Source organism: Lepidothrix coronata, unplaced genomic scaffold, assembly GCF_001604755.1.
Source record: "Lepidothrix coronata isolate B3197 unplaced genomic scaffold, Lepidothrix_coronata-1.0 Scaffold196, whole genome shotgun sequence".
Taxonomy (NCBI): domain Eukaryota; kingdom Metazoa; phylum Chordata; class Aves; order Passeriformes; family Pipridae; genus Lepidothrix; species Lepidothrix coronata.
In genome coordinates, this window is record NW_016690376.1 from 698,922 (window position 1) to 725,074 (window position 26,153).

The 26,153-nt window shown below is 40.5% G+C and overlaps 1 protein-coding gene across 3 annotated transcripts in view; it reads right to left on the reverse strand.

Moving 5' to 3' along the window:
* Positions 1–4,371: 4,371 nt before the first annotated feature.
* ARID4A (AT-rich interaction domain 4A) overlaps positions 4,372–26,153 on the reverse strand; it is a 44,529-nt gene continuing 22,747 nt past the window's right edge. Inside the window, exons 12-25 of one of the 3 annotated variants that reach the window (XM_017831742.1) lie at positions 21,174–21,246; positions 18,786–18,880; positions 18,367–18,464; positions 16,798–17,026; positions 14,931–15,181; positions 13,474–13,671; positions 12,340–12,424; positions 11,906–12,038; positions 11,601–11,663; positions 9,466–10,596; positions 8,756–8,860; positions 6,914–7,129; positions 6,557–6,703; positions 4,372–6,125 (exon numbers count right to left, since the gene is read on the reverse strand). In XM_017831742.1, coding sequence (XP_017687231.1) covers positions 6,022–6,125; positions 6,557–6,703; positions 6,914–7,129; positions 8,756–8,860; positions 9,466–10,596; positions 11,601–11,663; positions 11,906–12,038; positions 12,340–12,424; positions 13,474–13,671; positions 14,931–15,181; positions 16,798–17,026; positions 18,367–18,464; positions 18,786–18,880; positions 21,174–21,246 — 2,928 coding nt within the window. In that variant the 3' untranslated portion in view covers positions 4,372–6,021. Of the gene's footprint in view, positions 6,126–6,556; positions 6,704–6,913; positions 7,130–8,755; positions 8,861–9,465; positions 10,597–11,600; positions 11,664–11,836; positions 12,039–12,339; positions 12,425–13,473; positions 13,672–14,930; positions 15,182–16,797; positions 17,027–18,366; positions 18,465–18,785; positions 18,881–21,173; positions 21,247–26,153 lie in introns of all 3 variants that reach the window. The other 2 variants (XM_017831741.1, XM_017831743.1) reach the window with 2 other exon arrangements.

Below are 26,153 nucleotides of genomic sequence, written 5' to 3' on the forward strand. Positions count from 1 at the left end.
GGGTTGATTTAGAAGAGGAGAAACACATTTCACTGCTTGCCCACACATCCCTGGGGAAGGCAGGACGTTGCAGGGGACATGTCCCTGTGTGCTGGGACATTCCAGCAACAAAGGCTTTATGTGAAACCAGCTCCAGGCTACGTGTAACACCAAATGATTGTTCAAAGACATAGAGATGTGTTACCCTGCCCAGGGATGCTGCAAAGTGTCTCTGAACCAAAAAGAAATCACACTCATGATAACTGTTCAGAGTTCTCCAAAGAAAAACCAGGAAACAACGAGAGCTGCAGCAGCAGCAGCCAAGCCTCAGTCACAAAAATCAGCCCCCTCCTGCACTGCCTGTGAATAACATTCCTATAATTATTCCCACAGGATTAAGTGGGGCTGCTCTCACAGTCTTGAGTTAAACACACTCAAATACCTGCACAGACCAACAAAATATTGCTCCTTATTAGTTCCACTGCCAAAGTACTTCCCTGTCAGAGAGGGGCTCTCCTGCCCACCTCAGCCACTGCTCCTGAGCTTCTGCCCCTCCCTCCAAGCCAATGGGATGGCACACAATGGTCCTTTGCAGGGTGGGAAGCAGAACATGAGCAGAAGGAATCAAGGGCGTTTTGTTGTTTTTTTTTTCTTCATCTTCTATTTTTTCCCCCTTTTTAAATAGCTTTGCACTTCCCCCATGCACAAGGGAAGTCATTTTCAGGGAATAAAGGAGCATCAAGAGAGAAGGTTTCGAGCTGCACATACACATAAACAAGTGCCTCGTTAAAAAAGAAAGAAAAAAACCACTCTTGTGCAAAATAACAAAGTGTTCCACACAAATTCCACATCTTACCCCTCCTTATGAAACTGGCATAGCTGGCAGGAGCTTGGCAAATTAGGTCAAGCTGTACCCAGATGAGGGATTAGAGGAGGAGTTTAGAAATAGCTGAAGACACTGCCTGGGATGGGAACGTGGTCAGGGTTCCTCTGAGGAGCAAAGACAGACATCACCAAAAACACAGCACTGTCCCTCACCAAAGACAGACATCACCAAAAACACAGCACTGTCCCTCACCAACAGGCTCCGGGGAAGAGTTAAGCAGGGGAGTGATAAACCTGCAGGTTTTCACAGTGTAACGGAGCTCTGGGGCAGATCTTTGCTGGAAACACTGAAACAGAGACAGTGAGGCTGCAAAGCTGCTGTGGTTGCTGCACTGAGGGAGCTGTGCTGGGAGTTAAGGCCAAGTGCCATCAAACAAAGATGCTTTTTCATGTTTGTGAACTATTGGTACAGGGGAAGCAACAGGGGTTTTAACTGGGGTGAACAGCAGGGAGCTGCAGCAGCACCAACAAGCACAGCCCTGCTCTGAAACAAGGCAGGGCTCCTCTGGAACGGGAAGGAGCAGGAATAGCAACATAAACAGCAAAGATAATTCAAAACAAAGACACCAGAAAAGCCCTGTTCTTAGCAAGGTCTGCTTTCACAACTAACTCTGCCTTATCTTTTCAGTTTTCCTTCAATGACCACACAGTGTTTGTCACTGGGCTGTGGCTGATCACAAAACTCCAGGCACTAAAACCAGCACATCTTCAGACCAGTAACACTGTAACACAAAAAACTGAAGTTCATATTCCTCCAAAGCAATGGATGGGACTAATAAATCCTTGTGGAATTTGGGGAACTCACAGATTTCCAAAAGCCCATTAAATCCCAGATACTTAGTGGTAACTAATAAAGGTGAATAATTTTAAACTCTCACAGAGACCATTTTAAAAAACCATCCTATTTGGTGTTTGGTAATATGGGAGAATGACAGGTTTTCTCAAAATTTGAGAGCAATAGCTTAATAGTGAGAGCTAGTTATAAAATGTCTTTTTCCTAAACCCTGGAATTACAGTGAGTCAGTCTCTGGCAACATCCCCTTTGGTTCCACTGCTTTATGATGTTCCTCACATCTCCAGAGGTGGCCTTTATCCTGCAAATAATAAAATCCCAAGTACAGAGAAGTAAAAATAACTGAAATTTTAGTGCATAATTTCTGTAAAGGCAAGGGCACAGAACAGCTCAATAAACTTTTATTAACAGATTCATCTTTTGTCTCTGCTGCTAAATCTGGCTCTCAGCTCATGTCAGATTTGTTTCAAGCCATCAAACCAAACCTGCTCTTTTCTTAAAAAGAAGACAACAACACTTCTCAGACTTACTGCGGTAAGAGAATTCCAGTAGATGCTGCCCAGAAAATCCATTTGGCTGCCTCAGCCATCCAAGAATATTTTTAATGGGGAAAAGAAGAACATGTTATAAGAACATTCATTTTTTCTAATGTGAAAATTCCACCTGGCTGACAAACCTGTCTGGAGAGAGGATTTCTCAGCAGTGGATGGTCTGACTGAGGCACAAGAGTTGACAATCCTAAGATTCACATTCTCTTTCCAGATCTACATCAAAGCCTTCCTGAGTAATTCTGGCAGCCTTTACTACAAGGCCCCCTCTACATAAAACAATATGTAGCTATTTTTAAATTTTCTGTCTATTCTGATACTGCACCTTTAAAAAAAAATTATAGACCCAAGTGTGCACATTACCACAAAAAGTGATTTAATCACCTTTCCCTGCTGCTGTCCTTCAAATTAAAGATTTTCTGCTCCCATGAAGGTCAGACACATTTTACTTCATGAAGACACAGATTCTTTGCCCTTGTTACGCTTTCCTTTCACTGATAATTACTACTGGAAATCTGCTTCACCTCTGTTGAAATAATGGCTTGTTATTATTGTTCTGACATCTGTGCTTCTCCTGCCTCAGCTGCTCAGGCAGATTAAGCAAGAGAAAGTTCCTCAGAGAAAGTTCCTCAGACACACGAAATCTGATGGAGGAGCCAAAACCAAGCAGAGATTTAACTGGGTGTTGCTAAACTTTCACATTAGAGGAAAACAGAAACTCACCAGTACAAGGTGCAGCTGACACACTTTACGGAAAGAAAGTAAAAACCAAAACAAGTAGGAAAATGAATCTTTTCTTACCTTATACCCTTGCATGCAAAGTTTCTTCCAGCTTTCAGATATATGCTCATATGAAAGTAAGAACTCTGCCAGAAATCTGACAGTTCTTTGTAGCAGTAGCAGGAGGTGAGGGAAGAGTCCAGTTTTCTTACAGCCCTGTTCTTTTTAACAATTTTAACAGTATTTGATACCATAATTTTGTTCTCACCTCCTAAGCAAGCTTAAAATAAAACAAGTATCGTTTTGAGGAAAAACTGTAGGAGATCAGGAGGCAGGAGAACAGCACCAACACTGCCCAGAGGATGCCTGATTTTTGTTTGGTCTTGCAAACACGATATCTAAACTCTTCTTTAAAAAAATCCCAATTCTGTATAATCATAATTCTGTGTCTTCAACAACACAAGCTTTCATCCAAGGCAATGGAAGATGCTTTGGAATTTATTTTGTCAACAAAGCATCAATAAGGGGATTATAGTAAAGTTATAAATCATAGATCTTATTAGGGTTTCTTCTTGATTTCACCTTTAATCCAGGATAACCCAAAGATACCCAGTTAATCTTCTCTTCCCTGTGGTTTTTTTCAACATCACAGGAAACTACTGCAAACATCTACTGACTAAACTGGTTAAATGATATGCTCCTTCCCAGAAGGATAAAATCTGTGGGAGTCCACCTTTTTGCCAGTCCCACCTTTTCCTGCAGGTTTTGTGTCCTGCCAGAATAATGATGTGAGTTGTTTTTGGGGGTGTGGGTGTTTCCATGAGACCAGTGCGAGGTGAGCAGGTGGGAAGAGCAGTAAGGAAGCAAATTCTCTGTGTCAAGGAGCAATCACCCCTCGGAATGGTTTCCATGTCTTATGGAATCATACCTTCAGTTTTCCAGGCAGTGTTTTAAACACTCCTAAGAGACAGGGAGCAGCAGTCAGCTGGGAACACACACTGGGACGGGCTCAGCTCCTCCATCCTCTGTGCTGAGTATGTGTATGTGCCTGTTTGAGATCTCACAGTGTGTAGACAGGTTAGATATCTGCACAAGATACAATTAATCCTGTTATTTCACCAGATTTTCAATTTCCTTCTGCAAATATTAAACATGTGACCCATGTTACTTCCTTTTGAACGAGTATAGCTTTTTATTCGTAGCTATTGTAAGATTAACAGTAAAAGTTAGCTCTTAGGAAAAAGTCTTTACAGTAATTTATGGAGATTAATTTTCCTATTTAGGTTAAGCCCAGACATTTACAAGAACAATCACTTAAATAAAAATAGAATATAAAGCCTATGTTTAAAACATGGCCTTTATTAGCGCTGTCTAGTGAGCTCCATATTTATCTTACATTGAAATAGTTCTGCTTTGCTTAAGAAAAGACAGAAAAAGTGCATTTACAAGAGTACTTTTTCTTTAATTTTCTGCGAAAATGGAAGGAATTGGAATCACAAGTTGACAAATGCTGCAAAATGAAATTTCAAGAAACATCAATTTTAGTAATGCTACGCCATCACTAGTGTTTCCTTCTGACCCTCTGCCGTGTGAACCAAATATCCTGATATACAGTCTAGAGCATCTATGCTTTTACTCTACAGCATATTAAACACAGAAAAAGGGGCTCAGACCCCCTTTCAATGTACAAACATGAATAAAAAAATTGATTAAAAAAATCACTTTTATACATAATGTATATGCAAACTGTCTTAAATACATGGTTTTTGGAAGAGTTATTTACAAACTGCATCTGCCCGTGGGACAATCCACAGACAGAGCACACACAGTTGCTTTTACTTTATTGTTGCATCTCAACTTTGGGAGATAGAAATTTTTTCGGCAGTACAGCAAACAGAAGAACTTGTGACAAAGGATCTTAAGGGCAACCCAAGAAATTTGGTTCCTCCAAACAAGGTTTAAGTACTAGGACTGCCAAAGTCTCCAAATCAAGTTTAGTTTAAGCCAGATGCCCACTGACAGATCTGTGTGGGGGAGGACACGTAGACAGACCCATTGGAAGTACAGGAATGGCTACTGGATAACTCCTCCTGAAGAGCCAGAACTGAGAAGGATGTTTTATCCAAAGAGTGAACTAACCTAGAATTTTTTTTTTCCAATTTTATTAATATTTTAAAAAATACATAAAAATACAACATCCAATGTCTGAATAAATATATTTAACAAGTTGCAAGATACCTTATTTTACACAAAAATTTCAGCTTTAGAAATCTTGTTAAATAACTTCATTGTTGTTATATATTTCATTTTTCGTCTTTTTGTAACAAAATAAAAACTCTGAAATTACATAGAAAAAAGACAAAATATTTTTGTCAAGGGATAAGATAGTCCACTGAAAACCTATTCACAATTCCACTGTAAACATTAATAAACATTAAAATATTTGCATAATTGTGTGCTCAAAAATCCTATAAAAAGTGGAAGACTTATTACAACTGTAGTTTTCAGTCAACTACACTTCCTTTCACAATTTATTTTGTCCCATTTACACCTTTAGAACTGGGCACATTGCTGAACACATACTTTGGCAGTTCTGTATAGCAAGTGCTTCCACGAAGAGGAACTACTCACCAAGAGTTACCTACAGCTCGGTGAAAGTGCAGCAGCTACTCAGTTCTTTCGGGTAATTAATACTCTGATGTCTGCTTGGTGCACTTGCTTTTTTAAGATCACCCTAGAACACCTGAATGCTTCATTGGACATAACTTTTCAAATTTGATAAGTGCCCTTTCTCTGCGTTAAGAAAAAAAAAAACAAACAAACAAGAAACAAAACAAAACAAAACAAAAAAAAACAAACACAATGACAAGGATGTCACGTTGTGCCTACAAACCTTCAGTTACCAATGAGCTTAAGTTCTCTGAACAGTAAATTAAACAAAAGAAGAGGGTGGGAGGGGAGAACAGGTACAGTCCAGCAGTGGAAGTGTGTACAGGATATACTTGGCAATGTCAGACCAGTTGAGTGCTTTCTGTGGCTGAATTTCAGGATTTATGTCCATGGCAGCAAGTTGCTGGCAAGGCAGAGAAATGTGTATCACCTGCATTCGACAGCGAGCACGTTCTGGGGAGGAGAGGAGGAGGATGGACTCATTCCAGTGTCTGAGGAGGCAGATGACATGGATGCTCCTGTGTGTGACACTAAACACACAAAACAACCCATCAGCATGAGATTATCAAAGTACAGCTCACAGTGATGGTTCCCTTGGCCATTATGTTGTTTAAAAAGAAGCAGCACAATCACAGAACACAGATTTTTTTTGTCAACTGCTTTCACTGCTCCATTCACAGAAACTGGATTAACCTCACCCATCTACTGAGAGAGAACTCAGGGGAGTCATTACCCTGACTGAAAACTCGGACCAAGCTTGCACTAGGAAGTCCAAACTTCTAACATGCAGTTATAAAAGAGTCAGTAAATATTTCTGTAGGGTTCAAGTTCTGAAAAGCCACAAATGTTCTTTCTAAATATGTATACAAACAGATTATAACTTTTTTTTAAAAAATATTATCATTTAGCCTCCAGTTGCATTGATTTGTCATGCAAAGCACAAAGCAAATCTCAAAGTTACCTTCTCTGTCCTTCTTTTTCAATCTTTTCCTTCTCCTGTCTATGGTTGCTACTTCTGACTTCAAGGACATGTAGTATTTTCGTATCTCCTGCAGTTTTTCTTGTAAGAAGGAGATCCTTTCAGTGCTGCTCATATTGTCCAGTTCATCTAAAAGTGGGAAGAAAAAATAGCTTTATTAAGGCCATTTTAAACAAATCTAAAGTGGATGTAAGCCACAGCATGAGGGGTAACACACTTCCATGGCTATGCCATAAAAAGCCCACACCTAATTTAGAGTCTCAACATTTGCACATTTTTCTTTCAGAACAAATTTTCTTCTAAATTCCTTCTAATTCAAGTAATTTAAAGAATTCTTACTGAGCTGGAAACTCCACTTGTACACTCTGGGTGAAGCATTCTGGTGGTGGTGCTTCTCCCTGTGTTTATCCTTCTCCCCATCTTTGATGTGAGGGGAAATCACTCTGGCAGGAGACCGAGAAATCTTCTGTGGTTTGGCTGCATTGAGGTGTTTTACAGGAGTACATTTACTGGAACTGTCCAGCACAGGAAGGTCTTCACTGTCACTACTTTGTCCTGCAATGAGAAGAATTTAATTCGGATTTAAAAAAAAAAAAACCCACCTTGACATTTTAAAAATAGTGGTTATAGTAAAAAGCAATGATTAAGGAAAAAAGGCTGCTTCTTGCTCAGAAGATCCCAGAGTGCACCCAAGGGAAAACCATACCAGATTCCACGTGTAACATCAGACACAACATGCACTGAACTTGCAAGTGTGCAGGAGAATTCAAGGGCTGACTAGGCCTAGTTAAAAAGTGAAAGTCAAATTTCTTCACAGAAATAGTAAATAAACTCATCAAAATTAGAATATTAGAGAACTGATAAACTATCTTAAATCACTTATTTTGGCTTTCTAACATAGAGCAGACACTAGAATTCCTTTCTTAAAGATTATCCCTGCATTGCTAAAGGCAGGTAGCAACTGATTGTAAAGAGTGACCAAATTGCTTTACACATCTAAAGGAACAGTTCTGAAACAAGATTAAAAGTATAAAAGTTTAATATGTAATAGAATATTCTAAGCTGATATATTCAAATATTTTAGATCCCCACACTAATTGCCAGGTTTTCCACAGGCATGTCAAATATGTCTGAATATTGTATGTCAGATAATTAATATTTTAGTTTGATATTTAAAAATATAACAGTGCTGTCACGAGGGCTAAAAACATTGACTCACTCATACAATGATCACCAAAAATTCTGTGACAGGACAAGGGGGAATGACCTCAAGCTGAAGGAGGGCAGGGTTAGGTGGGATATTGGGAAGAAATTCTTCCCTGTGAGGGTGGTGAAGCCCTGGTACAGGTTGCCCAGAAAAACTGTGGCTGCCCCATCCCTGGAAGTGTTCAAGGCCAGGCTGGATAGGGCCTGGAGCAACCTGGGATAATGGGAGGTGTCCCTGCCCATGGCAGGGGGTGGAACTGGAGGATCTTTAAAGTCCTTTCCACCCCAAAACATGGAATGTGATTCTGTGATTCTAATATTAACAGCAAAATGTTTTTCTGCACTGGAATATTTTAAGTGGTTCCTTTTCCATAAAGTTACCCAGTTTCCCAGTAAAGTTACCCAGGGGGTTGGAATGAGATGATCTTTAAGGACCCTTCCAACCCAAACCAGTCTGTGAATCTGTGGAAAATGAGCTACAGAACCATAAAAATTCACATTTCTATAAGCAAGTTAGAAAATAATCACATACTTGAAAGAAAAAAACTCCTTTGGCTGAAAAGCTGTTCTTTAGCATCAAACATTTTTCTGTACTTCATAAATGGCAATTTTTTTTTCCCCCACCAGAAACACCTATTGTAAGACTTCAAAGTTACTCTCTCCCAAAATTCATAACCAATGTAATATATAAAAATCAGCATAATGGTAAATATTTAGTAGCTGCTAACGTACACAATTAGTAATTTTTCCTAAGTAATATAAAATAGTCAAGAGATTCCCAGTAACTCTGCTACCACAGAGCTCAGAAGTTCCCTCCAGTTGTTCACCACCAATAATCTTGATGAACAAAAATGAAAAACCCTGACAGGGAAGTTCCATTCACTGCAAACAGTGGGTAACAGTGAGAACAGTGGGCTCTTATCCATGTTTACAGGCCAGGAGAACCTTTCCCCTCCTCCCCCTCCAGGAATGTACCTGTTCCATTCTTTTCATTTTTGGCTGCAGCGCTGGTTCGCTTTGGAGTTCGCTTTTGTTTCTTTGCCAGTGTTCCACTGTTGCTGTCACTGGGTCTTTTTTGACCTACATGAGAAGGAAAAAAAAATGAAAAAACCAAAAAACACAAGACAACTCAAATATTTCTGCTGCTAACAAGCTCTTTTTATAAGCAAGAAAGAGAAATTTAAAACCAGACAGGATAAGACAGTTGGGGTTGTTCAGACTGGAGAAGAGAAGGCTCCAAGGAGACCTTAGAGCTCCTTCCAGTGCCTAAAGGGGCTCCCAGAGAGCTGGAGAGGGACTTTGGACAAGGGCCTGGAGGGACAGGACAAGAGGGAATGGCTTCACACTGACAGGGTGAGATGGGATATTAGGAAGAAATTGTTGGCTGTGAGGGTGGTGAGGCTCTGGCACAGGTTGCCCGGAGAAGCTGTGGCTGCCCCATCCCTGGAAGTGTTGAAGGCCCAGTTGGATGGGGCTTGGAGCAACCTGGTCTTGTGGGAGGTGTCCCTGCCCATGGCAGGGGAGTGGAACTGGATGGTCTTTAAGGTCCCTTCCAACCCAAACCATTCTGTGATTCTATAACCAGAAGATAAAAACAACCAACAACTTTTAGCAAAGTGACACCGGACTTAAGCCAACTCTGGAAACGATTACAGCAGGGAGTGACTTTTCCCAGGAATGCTCACCTTTCTCTCCCATCTCTCTCTCTTGCACAGCAATACTACAATTGCTTGATGTGGTGCTGGCTTCAAACCCGTTGACAGACTCGCTCTCGCAGAGCCCCTCCTGGGACTCCTCAGCCACACTGTCCACCTCGATGGTCACGTCGCTCTCGCTCTTGACGCTCCGCGACTCGTCCTGGCTGAGGGCCAGGGGAGAGGCCACCGGGAATCCCGAGGGGACCGCGGGGGGTAAGGCAGAGGGGTGGGAGTTCGGAGCACTGGGGTCTGGCTTTTCTGCTGTTGTGTCTTCACTGCCGCTCTTCTCCTTCTCGTCCAAGTCATCCAAGTCCACCTCATGGCACAGCAAAGTCTCGGGACCGATCTGGGGCATCGTGTCGTCCTCGTCCTTTAAGGGAACGTTCTCGGTGGCTTCAGCGGGACGCTGGAAGTTGTCACTCCTCAGTTCCTGACTGCGCGGAGCCGATTCCGCCACCAGGGATGGCATCTCCTCATGTCCAGTTCTGAGGGACTCCTCAGCATTCATCCCTCTACATTCCTCTGCTCCAGTACATTCATTGGTCCTCTCTTCAGATACGATATTTGGCACTTCCATCTCACTCTCTCGCCGATTTCTCTTCTCGGGTGACGCCTGTTCCAGAGTCTTCCTTTTCAAAAGCTTCTTATCTTTTGTAGAAGGTTCTGTCTCGCTTTCAGTAGTGCTGGAACTTTCTTTACAGTCCAAGGAAGACCCATCTAACCTTTCAGGTTCTGTAAGAGATTCATTTGCTGCCTCTTCTTGGCCTCCTGGAGCAATCTTTGCATTCTCTAGAGAGGGATCTTTTGTCTTGCTCCTTCTCCCTTTTCCCTTGGGTGATTTTTCAGCCTCTCTTTTGATTTCTTCGATTTGATCCGTTTTATTTCCAAAAATCTGAACTATTTGTTCACTTTCCTCAACTTCCAGTTTCAGTGTTTCTAGTGGCTGCACTTGAGTCCTGTCATTTTCTTTCAATGCATGAGGGATCTTTGGGTTTTCTTCATCAAGCTTCTCATCACGGAGTTTTTCGCCTTTTTCCAGTTCTGAAGTTTCTGGAGAAAATTCTTCATTCAAATTCTTTTCAGATGACTCATCTGCTTCACTGTCAGATGTGCCAGAGTCTAAAGAAATTTCAAAAAGAAGCAAACAGCACCCTAAATAATTAATTACAACACAATTTCTCATTTGAACCACACAAAACCCCCTCTCTTTTCAGTAATCTAGGGAGTTACATCAGCTTAAAAAATCCTGTATTATTCAACACACTTGGTACAGTTCTTATTTTTACCTAAAATTTCTATGAAACTGCAACAGTAGTGATACTGTCAGAGTTCAAGGAGCATCTGGATGATGATTTTAGTCATATGATTTAGTTCATGTCTATAATTCTCCTGCTACTGTTTCCCAGATAAGCCAATATAAATGAATTACAGTTTATAGTAGCAAAAATAGTTTTTCAGATTCCCACAACCTGTGGATGTTGCCTCCCCCACCTGAGATTACAAAACCAAAAATCAGTACTACTCCCCTCCATGCAGCCCCAAACAGAAAAAATAAAAACCAAAATCAAAAATAAAATCCTTCTAATAATATGGACATTTCACTGCTAAACTTATGTGCAAGTGGTGCACCACACACAGAGCAAGCATTGCTACATTACCAGAAGATTATTCAGGGACCTGCACTAACAGTGATTTCACTTGAGTTCTTGCTCAGAGGGGCTTAGAAATATCAAAAATGTTGCTGCCATTTGTGTATAATTAACAACTCTGCTGGATGATGTAGCACTGAGGTTGAGGACTTAACTACCACAACACAGACTATCATTATAGCACTGGATTTGGCCCGTTCCATATCAGGAGTGAAAGGCTCTGGCTGAAGAACATGGAATGATTTGTACAGTCATTTCTGTGCCACAGCTCTCCTGTGAGCAAACCGTGCCCCTCAGCAGCATCAGCTCAGCTACTTCCTTAATAAAGTTCACAAGGAGAAAGAAAAAAAAAACAACAACAACAAAAAAAACCAACCAAAAAAAAAAGGTTAAAAAAAAATAAAAAAATCAAACTTCTTTTGAGAATGGTACTGAAAAAACCTCCAAAGTATACACAGGACTGAGATCACTCACCGTTTGATCCTCTATCAGAATCAAACATTCCTGAGCTACGTCTCGTCTGCCTGCGAGGTGTTGCTAAAATTAAAATCGAAAGGATTAATTTTTATGGAGTCAAGTCTGCACCAAAAATCTGCTTTCTCACAGTGCTGCTGCACTGCCTGGTTAAGCAGGACTGGAATGCTCTGACAGGGCAGTGCCAGCACCGCTCACAGGCACCTCCAGGCCAGAACACGAGTGCACAGATGTACCTTCGGTTCCATTTGGGAATGGTGGGGGATTGGACAAGTTGTTCCGTGCACCTCTGGCTCCGGATTTACCTTCACTGTTGGCTGTTTTGGGTAAGCTGCAAGACGTGTTGGATGGGAGAGTAGATTTCAGAGGGGGCCGCCCACGCTTGGACTTTTGTTTCTCCTCGTCCTTCTTCTCGTCCTTTTCACCGTCTTCTTTGCTCTGAGGGGAAAACAAGGAATTTTTATTCGAGTTTCACTGTTGATCACCAGAACCTTTCTCCTTCTCCTCTATTAAAAATCTAAACTGTGGACTGAATTTTTTTTTTTTTAAATAGAGGGGAAACCAGTGAATTTTTGTTAATGTTTTTTCACTGCTGACCATCAAAACTTTCCTCCTTCTGCTCTATTAAAAAACTAGATCATGGACTGAATAATCTTTTTCGGTTTTTTTTTTAAATAACCTTTTTTTTTTCACCCAGTCATTAAATATTGTACTGCAAAAAACTTATTGAGATAATTACTTTTGTTTTTTTCTTCTGTTTTCTCTTTGGTCCTCCTTTGTCCACAGGCCAGATAATTCGATCAGCTTTCACCCACTCATCGTATCTAAAAGGGAATAACAACATGCTGTTATCACTGATGTCACAGAAAAACTCTGACAGAATATGAGCATTAAAAGGCTAAATTACGGAAAATATTTATTATTGAGAGGCAGGGAAAATTCAAGGCCAGGTTGGGTGGGGTTTGGAGCAAACTGGGCTAGTGGAAGGTGTGTCCATGGCAGGAGGGTGGAAGTGGCTGCAGTTTAAGGTCCCTTCCAACCCAAACCCTTCCATGATAGCAGAGCATGGATTTACAAACACGTGCAGGATCTGGCATTAGAAAGATGAATTAGATTTCCAGCCCCTAAAAAATAAATAAATGATGGGATGGGGGAATGAAGGTAGAAACTTCCCTGTCTCTTGCAGCACTGGAACTCAGGGGACTGAGTCAGCTCTGAAGTGTGGCAGTTATTTCACATATTTGGGACACCTTAAGTTATATACCAAAAGTGCTGTATTTTTAAAAAGTATCAATTTTGTGGTATTTTTGTCTACATAAGCACAATGCTCTTAATATCAACAGCAAAATAATCCATTTCTACAGCAGTGTTGCATATAGAGATTGGCTGCCAGAAGCATTTGATATATTTTTTTTCTGCAGTTCTTTGCTGCTTCGCCCTCTCCTCCTCTCTGTACTCTTTGCAACCACAGTTAACTTTCAGTACAAGAATATATTTTGTTGCCAAAATTCCAGTGCTTCATGCACTTAATTGTAAATGCTTTCACCATTATCAATGACCCCCTTAAATAAAAAAATCTGACAGTGCTGACACAATAAAATTCAGGGATACCCCTGCAAGGAGTGAGGATTACTAAGGTGGGTGGAAACTTGGAAACACAGAAGTATATTCTGATATTTTAGTGCAAAACACTAAATTTTAGAACAAAATCCCTAACACTGAAAAGTGCAATAGAGTCAGAGCCTGTATTGTTGATAATTCAATTTGGAGCCATGTCACTGATCATCTTTACCCTTAATTTTATTAAAAACAAACATTTCTTTTGAAAATAAGCCTTTCGACAAAGAAATGAAAGGCAATTTGTTCTCCTCACCTTACATTCCAACCATAGTAGTGAACTAAATATAAAACTTCTCCATCATCAATTTCTGTGCTTTTAATACTGGCTTCATAAATTTTTTGAGTCTTTCCACGTCCATATTTTACTTTCACTTTGGTTCCAGTCAGGCAGGGTTCTGTGTCCTCCTCATCCTCTTCACCTTCTGATTCTCCTTTGTTCTCAAGTTCCTCCCTGCAGTAAAATGTATTTAAAATGCCCACTAATTAGTGACAATGATGTTTTAACATTTAATGAGTGTAGCCAAGCTACTACAAAGAAAAAGGCTGCAAGTAAAATTCTTTTCCTTTTCTGCACCCTGCACTGCCTCTGAAGCTGGCCTGGACTGAGGGTGAGAACCAGAAATATCCAGAAAATGGTAATTTAAATTCAATTTATTAGGTGTACAACAACCTCAAGGCCTAAAGATTATTTTTTAAATTAACATTTTGATAATACAGAGAGGAATAAGTTAGCTCAGTGTTTGGCTCCTCAGTAAGACATGAAGAATGAGCTTCAGTTTTTAAAGTAGGCTTGATTTTGACAGAGTTTGCTTAACTGTAGAAGTTACAGTTACACTTTACAAACTGTGCATAAGCTTAGACTGCCATCACAGTGATCCTCTCATAGATACAAACACCACTCCATTGGAAAAGAGTTGTTTGCAAGGGTGTTTAGTCAAGATTAGAAGTGACTGCACAGTTCTTATTACACCTACAGCTAATATTTATGTATTACACTTCAACATATTTGCAAGAATTAAAATTAACCTATTTTTACCTATAATTCTCTCCCTATTTTAGGGCGAATTTATGATAAAGTAGAAATTAAACTACAAAAAAGTCACCAAGAAAGAAAATACTCAAAAAAACTACGGGTTTGTTTTTAATGAAATGTTTTTGCTGGCCTTCAGCACTATAGTGTTGTGGCATATAAGAGGATGAGTTTCTGATTAAGAGAAGTAACATCCACACTGCTTAAAGAAAACTCCTTGATGGCTTGGTCACCTGACATACAATAAAAACAAGGAGCCTGGATCTTCAGGAGCTATCAGGAAACGCCTAAACAAAAGCAGAGGAGAAGAGGGATTTGCCCTTTGTATTTTGACTGCCCAGAGAAGTGTTCCCAAAGTGCTCCCCACCCACACAGCACCTGGCACAGTCACAGCCGTGGTGTCTGGAGGTACCAGTGTGATAAAACACCAGCACAACCTTGGCAAATAAAATGACAGGGAAAAACAGTCTGGCATCTACCAGAAAAGCTGCTTCCATGAAGGACAGCTGGCTCTGTTTTATTGGAAATAAAACGTGCCCTTCCCTGCCCGGCTGAGTGAATTAGGTCCCCAATTCCCACACATTAGGAAGGTCTCCAGCTCTGTGTATCCTCCTGCTTGGAGCACAGCTCCACCATGGCACAAACAAACCCAGAGGAAGGTGATACAAGCCAGTGGTTACCTCTCTCTCTGCCTCTCTTCCTCTTCATCCGACTCTTTGTCAGAGTCCTCCTGTTTTTTGATCTTTTTCTCTTTTTGCTTTGGTGTACTTTTCCTCCCTAGTGGAGTTTCGTTTTCTTTCTTTTCTGCATTCTCAGGTGTTTCCTCTGTATCTTTGTTTTCTTTGTTACTCTCTTTTAGTTTGTCTGGTGTTTTATCCTCTTCACCATCTTTTTTAGCAGGGGTTGCATCACGGGCAAGTCTCCTTCGTCCCTAAAACAGAAATATCAGTTTAATGACTCCTGGCAATTGTTTTCTCTATAACCTCTCCAAATCTCAGCAGAAAAAGTGAGATTTACAACAGAAGAAAGGCTGGAGATAACACAAAAAAAGGCAAAATGTTCTAAAATATTAAGATTAAAGATTTTGTTAATCTCTTCATTTGGAATGAAGAGGACGAGCTTCTGAATAATTGCTGGAGGATTTCAGGACATTTGGTTGGACCTGTAAGGTTTGTTGCTCTGACAGAAAGGGCCAAAATGTCTGATGCAACTGATTTTTGGGGATCTAGTACAGGTTTATCATTTTGTTTATTAAAAGACTCTTGATAGGATCATTGCTTTTCAATCAGAACATTTAAAATACATTCTGAATGCAAGATTAATTATCTGAAGGGCATCCAAAGATGACAGTAAGGAAGGCACTATAATAATTACAATTCACAGCAGCATAACAGCAAATACTTTGGAAAAATAGTAATTAATGAATAGCTGGTGACTGGATTAAAAAATAATAAAATATATAACCAAATATTTAATAATTGCTAAATTAAAAGACAGCCAATGATAAAAAAGATCAAAATATTTTACCATTTCTTTATTATCATCTTACCAGTTTGCTCAAAAAAATCCTCGAAAATAAATGAACACACTAAAAACAAAGCTAACGCCATGTCAGGAAGTTCACTGGGGCTGATACAGCCTGGAAAAACCACCTGCAGTCAGGCAGAGATCTCAACTTGTGTTCACACTGTGTCTTTTCATGCATTAATTTAAAAGGCCAATATTTGCTTGAAAAGCTGGTTTTCAGGAGGTACTTTCCCAGAATTACATTTTAGTTGAACAGAACCCTTACAACTTGAACAATTAAAAAGGAATAATTCCTTGTCCTTCAGCAGTCATGCTCTAAGGAACACAAAAGAAAAATGTCTTTTAAACAGAATTAACATGAGTTCTACAGAGTCATATTCCAACAGCTCCAAAGTACTGTTTGCACTCTCCCTGGTGTTCAGTATCCTCATATCTATGTAGCCACTAATATAACCCTCACCTCTGGAGCATTTAAGGACAAATGAAGACTGAACTTAAGTGTTTCTCCCTCTGCTTTTGACTGTATATTGTAAAATTGGAGTGTTTCTTTTATTAGAAGAAGTGACACTGTGATTAAAAACCAAGTCAGATAAATGGGTCTTCCTTTGATTCTTAAAGCCACAGCAGGCCTTTGGTATTCCTGCTTCTTGCCAGAGAGCTCCAGGTTCCATGTGCCTGTGGAAATCCTCACCTACAACCAAGACTGTCCTGCTGGGTTTCCCCGTTCTGATGATCCACAGCTCTCGGGAGCTCCCGACCCATCCCTGAATCAAAACACATCCGACACCCAACACAGCCTGAGAAACCCCAGGGATGGGGTGGAACAGGAAGAAATCATCAAACCCAGCTCCATTTCCAGGTAGAACATAACTGACAGTTAACACTCACAGAACCTACCCTTGTACCAGAACACCAATTCCCAAGTGCAATCGATCCCCAGGGAAAACCCACCATGGAAACTGTTCACCCTACAAAGGGGTTTTGTTAAGGACCAAACAGGAATCAGTGCAAACCACTCACCCTGGGGGATCTTAGCTCTACCTCTTCTTTTTCACTTTCACTGCTGGAATAATTTTCTTCTGCTTCTTTTTTAACTTCTGTTGGGGGCATTTTTTGTTCCTCTTTCACGCTTTCCTCCATTGGTTCCACGTGTTTCTGTGTGTCTTCTACCACTTTTGGCTCATTGTGGTGGATGGTCCTGAACTGAATGTTTGCAGAGCGACAGTACTCCTCAAAACCATACAGATACCTGCAGACAAATCAGGTTCCATTTATATTTCAGGGTTTATTTTCTATTTATTCAAGTGCATAAAACCTATTTTCCTGCTCACTAACTTCAGGAAAGAAAAAAAATAATAATGGCAAGCAAAGAAATCCAAATAAACAAAATTAAAAAGCCAGAGAAGATTTTGAAATGAAACAATTTTGCACACTAGTCAAGTGGTGAGAAAGAACACACACAGGTGCTTCCCACATATTTAACTTCATTCCCATCCAGTTAAGAATTCCTGACAGTAAAGCCATGCACGAGCTTGTTCATATAACTGCCTGTGCACACTCTAATCCAGTTACAGGTGAGAGAGAGATTAATTAGCTTATTCCTCAATGAATAAATAAGCAAGTTACAACACACTATCATGTGCCTAAATGACATTATGGTTATTTCCACTGTAACAGCAACCCAGTACACAGTTACCAATTATTCTTTTTATGATAAACACTCTTCTTTGTAAAATACAGACCTTAAACATGTGCCCAGTTCAAATCCCACTGAAGATGTCTGAATATTTTCATCTTCATCAACATTAACATGAGTTGAGTCATTAGTCATCCCTATTTCCAAATTTCCTTAGGTTCGAGGCAAGAGAACCCCATTCTCTCCTTTTACTCAAAAAGCCCAATTGTTTCTTGTCAAACTTCCAGGAGGATAAATAATGAAAATAATTTTCATTTAGAAAATCAGCTTGAAAAATGTCATTCCTAGAAGGTTTCCATTTCAAAAGTTAAAACACAACTGAAAACCAAAGGTCAGAAGAAAAAGATTTATGTATTTGTTCATTACAAGTAATGATTTTACTATTTACTGCCACATGCACACAGTTATGCCCTAAAGCCATTGTTCTACAAATTCTGCAAAGATTATATTTAAGTACCCAATCTGAAACATGTCCTTTTTCAATCAGCATTCTTCAGGAAGTTAAAGAAACTGGTATAAAATTCTCCTCGCTGCACAAAGCACCTCCAGAATGATGACAGTACCTTCTTGGTAATCACCACAACCTGCAAAGCTGAATTTGCCAAAGCTTACTCTATAAATTTCTTTGTTGTATTCTGAAATAGCCCCTCACAAGCTGAAAGGGAATGTTTCTTGATAGAAAATGAGCAGACTTCTCACGTACTGGAGCAAGAGGAACTCAGGCAGCCCTGAGCACTCCCTCCCTTCCTCCACCATTTCAATCCTCAGCACTGTTCCTTAAGTGAAGGATGGCAACTGCTGTTTCACTGAACTATCAAAAATTGCTTGAACGTTGTGCATGCTACTAAAAATATGGAAAAATGTTTTCACCATTACACAATATGAGAACTTACTTTCTATAAGCAGTTTTTACATTGTAGGAAGCAGCCGAGTTCAAAATAGGAATGCCAAGGTCCATATAAATTTGCTTCCATACAGCACCACTCTCAATCTTTGGGGGGGGAAAAAGAAAGAGAAAAGGAAATTTTCAGGTTTTTTTAATCAAGAACATTAAGGAATTATGTCTAACACAGCCAGAGGCCACAGCCTTTTAGAATCATAGAACAGTTTGGGCTGGAAGGGACCTTAAAGAACACTCACAATTCCAACCCCCCTGCCATGGGTAGGGACACCTTCCACTACACCAGGTTGCTCAGAGCTACATCCCACCTGGACTGGAACACTTCCAGGAATGGGGCAGCCACAGCTTCCCTGGGCAACCATTTATGAACATGAATGGACATATTTAGTTCAGGAAACATCCAACACTTACATTGTCACACCCACCCTGCTGATAAACCAGTCTAAAAAGTTTGAAGAGGTTAAGGTCCTTGTAGCCCAGAACTGGTGGTTTATTGATAGGAGTACCTGGATAAAACAAATCAGAAAGAAGAGGTTATCCTAAAGAACAGCAAATTGCCTCTTTCAATGCTTTAGCACAAATTTGATGACAAATATCTCTCTGCATTTTAATTTAATAGTTTAAGGTATGTCACAAGTCAGGAGTTTCCAATCACCAATTAAAGCTTCACCCTCTCGAGTGATCACTCAGCTCTGGGTGGTTTATTAGCCACCCAAATTTATTAATAATCCCTATCCAACTGGCTGCATCCCACTGCTGCTCTCCTGAGTGTGGAGGACACAGCCAGAGCTGCAGGAAGCTCCACAGAACACCTGAGGAATGCTGGAATACAGCAATGTGTGAAGAGATTAACTCAAAACACTGTGGGCTGAAAGGAATGAGGAAGAAGCAGAAATGTTGGATCAGAAAGAGTCATACAGGCAAATTGTCAGAATGGGAAAAAGCACAGAGCCCTGACTGGATGTGAATATTTGGGACAGTTCCAGGGAAAAGAAAGAACTCAAATCAGATGAGTGGCAATGACATCAAGAACAATAATTATTTATAAAAGCAGAAACCAAAAGTGACTTGGGGCAAGTGGCTGCATCCGTAGACAATAATCCTCCCAGCAAGGAAGAATATCAAACCTCTCCCCTGCTGCTTCTTATCATCCTTCATCTTCATGCAATTATATTTGGAATCATTAAAATAATTTTACAGGACTTTGGGAATACTGTCATGATTACATGAATCAAACCACTCAGACTGAGAGACCAGAATGTAGAACAAATGTGGTGGGAACAGAAATCTTGCTGTAAGGACAGAGGGGAAAAAAAAAACCAACAAAACAGAAAGGGGCAAAGGCCCAGTCCTGAAAAAGCCCTTCCTGCACATTGCTCAATCCACATATGACTTACAGAGTATTTCCTGGACTGAGTCTCCAAAAATGCTTTCTTCTTTTGCCTTCACAAGGCCCTGACATGGTCCCTACTTGGTTTGTAGTCTAAGAGTTTAGGAAAGGGACTGAGGAAGGAGGAAAGCAGAAAAAGGGAAAGAATCAGACTACCTGAGAAGAAAATTGGGGATCAGCCCAGCAGCAGAGGGAGGTTTTTTCCCAGACCAATTTAGATTTTTATTCCCCTAAGGCAGGTTATTCTCCAGAAACACTGGTTATACACAGGAGGCCTCAAAACTGTACTGGATGAGCTCCAGAACTCTTTGCTATAACACAAAATCAATTACTAAACCCGTGATAAGAACTGGAAATACTGAACAGACTTGAAACTGTTCTTTTATGATTCTGTGGTCTAGAACACACCTCATTAGAAGGGATGCAGACCCTCTTTTACAAAGGCAACTTGATTTCCCCATAAATTTTAAAACAACAAAAAAAAAAGGCGGGGGGGAAAATTAGCACTTCATGTTTTACTCTCAGCTCTGGTTATTTCAAACTCAAATACCTCAACGTTTGCTGTAGTATGCTGCTATGGAAATATCACATTCAGGTCACTTTTGCCAAGGAAAAATGAAGGAAAAATAGTAAAATGGCAGTAAATGCATTTGTAATTTACCTCCACCAAGGCTACTGCAGGATAAACACACACAGTATTTGAACTGAAATGGTGACTTCCTGAGTAAAATTAATAAAATGAAAACAGTCTAAACCACAAAACTTTTCAGGCTTGAATATACTTTAGCATAAAAGGAGGGAGGCATGAGAGGAGCTAAGGAACAGAAAAACCTTCCATTTTAGTGTCAGTCTCATCACAACTGCAAATGCAAATGTCTTATGCAACAGCAGCTCTCCCAAGTCAGCAGGTACATCCTGCTCTCTATCCAGAGCACAGGCACTGCTGAGATCCATCATATGCCAAGACTTCAACTATTCTAATTTACTAAATCTCCCTTAATTCTGCAAAGACAGACATTTAAGATCACATTGTTTTCTTGTTCTAGCTACAGAATAAAGCAGAGTCGTTCCAGTTGCCTGTTCAGGTATCACTGCAACATCTCTGCATGATCAGGGCAGCTCTGCAGGGAGACCTGACCATGGCACATCTCCCACTCTCTCCTGGTTGGATTTCACCAGCCATGAAGAGGCTCCTCAGGTTCCAGCCTGAGATTACCAGCAGCAGAACTCCCAGCCAGGCTGTCAGGAAGCAACCAAGAGCTTATTTAACAGGGAGTGCTGACATAAAAAAGGCTTTGTGAAAGCAAAACAAAATCAAAACACCTCAGGGAGGATTTGAGTTTCCTTTGAGTGCTGTGCCATTAAAAAAGCGGACTAGAGATAAGAAAAGAGGGAAAATTCAGTGTTACCTCTGTCTTCCATAAACTTGTAAAGCTGTTGGAGGAAGTTGTCCCTCTCTTCAGGATCGAGCTCTTCCTCAGGCTGTGAAAACAAGCGCAGTCAGAAATGAAAACAGCAAACATGCAAAGTAACCATCTATTTGTGCAAAAGCCTAAGAGCAAGAACTAAACCCAAACCACTTTCCATCTGGCTCTGCACCCATGGAATGGTGAAACAGGCAGAAAACAAAATTTACTGAGCAGACTGAAGCGGCACCTCAGGAGGAGAAAAAGGAAATGCAGGTCAGGGAAGGCATCGGTCCCTGACAGAAGGAATGTGTGAGCCTCACAATGAAAACACCAACACACTTCACATACTTCTCTCACGCAGAAGAGGTCTGTTATTTACAAGACTGAAACAATTCACAGGAACTCAAGGGGTTTCTGGGTTGGGTTCTTTGCTTGTTTGGGGCTTTTTTGGTTAACTCATCTTTCTAGCCCAATTTTAGCCCAGGTTGCAGAACAATCCTTTCTCCAGTCATTCCTGGCTTTGATGCTCCAGACAGTATTTGGTTTGTAATTAAGCTCCAGTGCTTGATTTCAGCTTATATTTGGAAACACTTTTAGAGTCACTTCTATAATTTATTATTATAAATCCCTTAGTTTTACATTTACAACTTAAAGCCTCAAAGAGATAAACACTTACAAGCTTGATGGGAACCCATAAATGAAATAAAGCTTTTCTTTTATTCAGGTGAAAATCATTAAAATAAAGTCAATTTATTGGTGGGTGGGAGGGGCGGGGAGGGGAAATAACATCTACGTATCTTCACGTAATTTTGAGCTTCTAGCAGAGACCAGAAAAAAAAGTAATAAACCCTTTTCCCTGCAATGCTTTCTGGATGGCACTTTCTTCCTGCCAGCCTGGCAGTTTGCACAAGCAGGACTGCAGCTGCCTCAGAGGAAAGACGCACAGTACGTGTCAAAAAATCTCATCATTCCATTATTAAAAATAACAGGCAAGTGACAAGCAGTTCCAGAAGGAAACCAGAAGAGCAATTTACATTTCAGTTGTCTCTGCATTCTCTGAACTTTAAGCTTCAAGGCAGGAAAATAGGCAGGGAAATGGGAATGTATGTGCTGCTGGCTTGCTAAGCAGAAAGCAATCTGCCCAGCATCAGAATGAATCCAGCCCTGCCTGTTTCACTGAATCCCTTCTAAGCCCAACAGGGCTCACCTACAATCAGGCAGAGGCAGTATCTGTGTCTTACTTTCCCATTTTTATTTGGGAAATAACTGGAGGAAATTCAATGTGTAATCACAACATTGTACAGCATCAGTTACCACTTGCCCGTGGCACATTACAGGGATTATATAAGGAAAAGCAGTTATCTATAGAATTAGTATGTTCTTCCAGGTTATCAAGTGAAGTATTGCTATAGAAACCACAGCTCTTTTCTCTCCATCTAAACTGCAAACCCACTCCAAGATCGAGAAATTTCTACCATCTCCTGTGATGTTTACTGGTTAAAGGCAATATGGCTCAAACTGTGAAAACTAAATACATGCAAATAGCAGTAAATCTTCAGAAATACTTCTGAACAGTTGAATTAAAGCCATCTCTTTCATGTGGGCACAGTTCCAAACCAGAACTCCAGGTCAGAGCAGCAGAAATGCAGGTTAGAAATAGCACCCTTGCAGTCAGAATTTAACCATTTCACTGAGATGAAGGATTTTCACCTGAAGAAAAGCAAAAGGGAAAGATCAAAAGCTTTCCCATAGGGTGGGGACATAAAACCTGGCTGTAATATTCACCCACCTGTGTAAGACCCCCCAAATCCTGTTTCTCCCTGTTGTTGGTGTGTGAGCCCCTTGGCAGAGGAAGCCTAAACCGTGCTGGTATCAACACCAGAACAGACACCAAATCCTCCTGAGAAGCCACTTGAATAAGACCTGAATAACTATCACCACCATCAGCTATTTTTTTGCTGCTGGCCAAAATAAGAAAGACCGACCCCTCATGGATATGCTTATTGCAATCCATTTGGATATCTGGATTTTTATAAGAGGTCCTTTTTTTATCAGGGTTATCTGTTTGCAACTGGGCATAATGAATTCCCAGAAGTGTCTACTGTTCTGAGTTATTGAAATACATCAACCATCAGCAACCTCAAATCTGCACCCCAAGTCAAGGAAACACCTGAGAAATGTTGGTGCCACATCCTGTGATCCCCATCAGTGAGGGACTGGAGAGCTAAAATTCCCAGCACAGATTCCCAGCAGGAACCAGGGTGACTCTGCTACCCTCCAAAACTCACTGTTCCTACCCAGACATTTATGCCCATTTTAGACTGGCCATAAGTAAGTTCACAGTGACAATTGTTCAAAATCAGTTTTTTTAAGAGAGTTCTGTCGCTCCATTTCATTTTTTTCCCATACAGATGTTGCAAAAAAAGGGGAGACTGGAGCCAAAGGTAAGTCCAAGTGAGATGCAAAACAACATGAAAATTTTAAGTGGCAGGAGCTCAAAACCAAGACCTTTCTGCTGTTCATCCAATACCCACAACTAAATGCAACACGAGAAAATTTTTTTAGTTACACGATGAGAGGCTGAATTTCAATTAAATAAAAACAAAAATATCCAAGGTGCCTTTTTTCTAATTAGAAGATTGAAATTTTATGGCTTTGAGATGTTTCCCTCCTTTCTGATTAGCAGGTCACATCAGCTAGAGAATTCTGGAAGCAGGAAAACAAGAAAATCAACCATGATCACACATTATCTCTGTAAAAGGGCATACTCCTTTCCCAACTCCATTTCTTACTGCCTTCCAAGCAACACTAACAGTGTTCACGTATTTTCTAAAATTATTTTGAGAGTAACAACCAGCAAATAACACAGCATAAACCACACAGAAACATGGAGAAAACTTGTAACTGGCTTTGCTTCATTTCGTTTCCAGCCACTTAATTCACCCTGAGCTTTTCCTCCGTCCTTGACATGATTTTAACCAAGAATGTGGCTCTGTTACCCTGACTCATCATTTACTCTCCAGAAGGATGTTAAACCTTCTGTGGGTGCCAACCTTTAGAGCTGAGTGGGAGCACAAAGGATGAAAGAGTTTCTTCTACAAAAGGAAGACTAAATCTCTACCTACGAGCACATTCACCATAAACTCAGTCAATACGAGGTGAGGCTACCAGGGACTGATCTTCCTTTTATGTTACAAATAGACTGACAAGACCATAAACTCCTCTGTGGAATAAATGGAAGTTAAGAGGAAGAACAGTGCATACAGGATTTGGGAGTTCAGAGCAGTATATGATCAAGACAATCTGCCAGAATTAATGTAATTTTTGTTGTTTCACAGTACTTCAATGCGTTTTCGTCGCTGGCACATTTGCTTTCTGATGCCAAGTTTGAACACCAATTAAGGAAATGAAAAGAATTAAACTGATTGCAACAAGTTAACAGCTTTACACCATGTGGAGATGAGAGTGGTCTTAAAATGTTAATTTCTACCAACAAGAAGTAGGAATTCAACCATCCTCAGCAATGACTCACTCAGAGCTGTGCCTCAGCCTTCAGCTCCCCTGCTCCTCTTTGAGGGACATTCTGAGAATGCCTGTGAGCAAAGGGCTGTGAGCAAGAACGTCTCTGAGGAACATTTGGCCATGGGATGATGCAGGCTGTGCTTCCCAGCAGCCAGAACTCCTCCAAAGGCATGGATGTGTCAGAGGGAGGATTAACTAATCAATGTTCAGCTATTTTTAAAGGCTATCCTGTGCATTACACGTCACAGCTGCTTTGGGGGTTTTATGTATGTAAATCATAGAATCACAGATTGGTTTGGCTTGGAGAGGACCTTAAAGACCATCTTGTACCACTCCCCTGCCACAGGCAGGGACACCTTCCAGGGACACCAGGTTGCTCCAAGCCCTTGAACCCTTCCAGGGATGAGGCAGCCACAACTTCTCTGGGCAACCTGTGCCAGGGCCTCACCACCCTCACAGCCAAGAATTTCTTCCTAATATCTAATAAACCACTTCTTTCCTGACACCATGCTTCATTAACTTGGAAATTACTGTTTTCCTGTATTTAACTTTTAGGAGTCAGCTTTTTAATGTTATTTTAAAATATAAACAGGTTGCAACAGACATGGATGATCTGGGTATCATTTTATGTGATCTCCCACAGTCACTTAGAGAAAAGCCTACATGGGAAACAACAACTATTTTGAAGCAAAATGTAAGTATTTTAATTGTTGACTACTGATTATTTGTAGGAATCTTGAGCCTCCTAAAATACATTATGGATTTCTGATCCCTCCTTTATGAGCTCAGTGCTAATAAAATATATAGTAATGACTTATCATGAGAACTGAAATCCTTGCAGAAAAGGAATATTGGAAAATGCCTCTGGCACCTCCCCTTTTCAACAATGTAAAGGAACTGTGACTGATGTTTCTTGATGCTGTTGTGATGCAAGAACCCCAAAAACATGAGATGAATGCACCCTATTAAACGTGCCACCCACACATCCTCCAGGTGACCATCAAAACTAAGCCTTAAAGGAAATCCCCCAAAGCAAATGCCTGGAGGTGCAATAACTCTTCCCTCAAAGAGCTGTGGGGGCCAGCTTGCTGGAGGATTTCTCTGAACAAATTCCTCACCTTTCCTTCTATCTTAAATGAATATAACTATTAAGAACTCACACTGAAAAGGTATTTCAAATAAGTGCATGTTAAAATCTTCATTCTGCTGGAATCAGAGTGGCCCACAGGGAGACCGAGAGCCAAAAGCAAATGTTGCCTACACGTTCCTCTGTAAAATGGGGACTATTTGACTATTTGAACTTGAGAAACAAACAGGATGGTTGCAATGGATTCTACAGCTTCTCCTCCCAGCACATTTACCTGTCTGGAATCCTTTGCTTCACTGCTCTACATTTAGATTATTCGTTCTTCTTCCCCAATAAAACAACTTAAATACAAACAAATACAGTAGTAGATA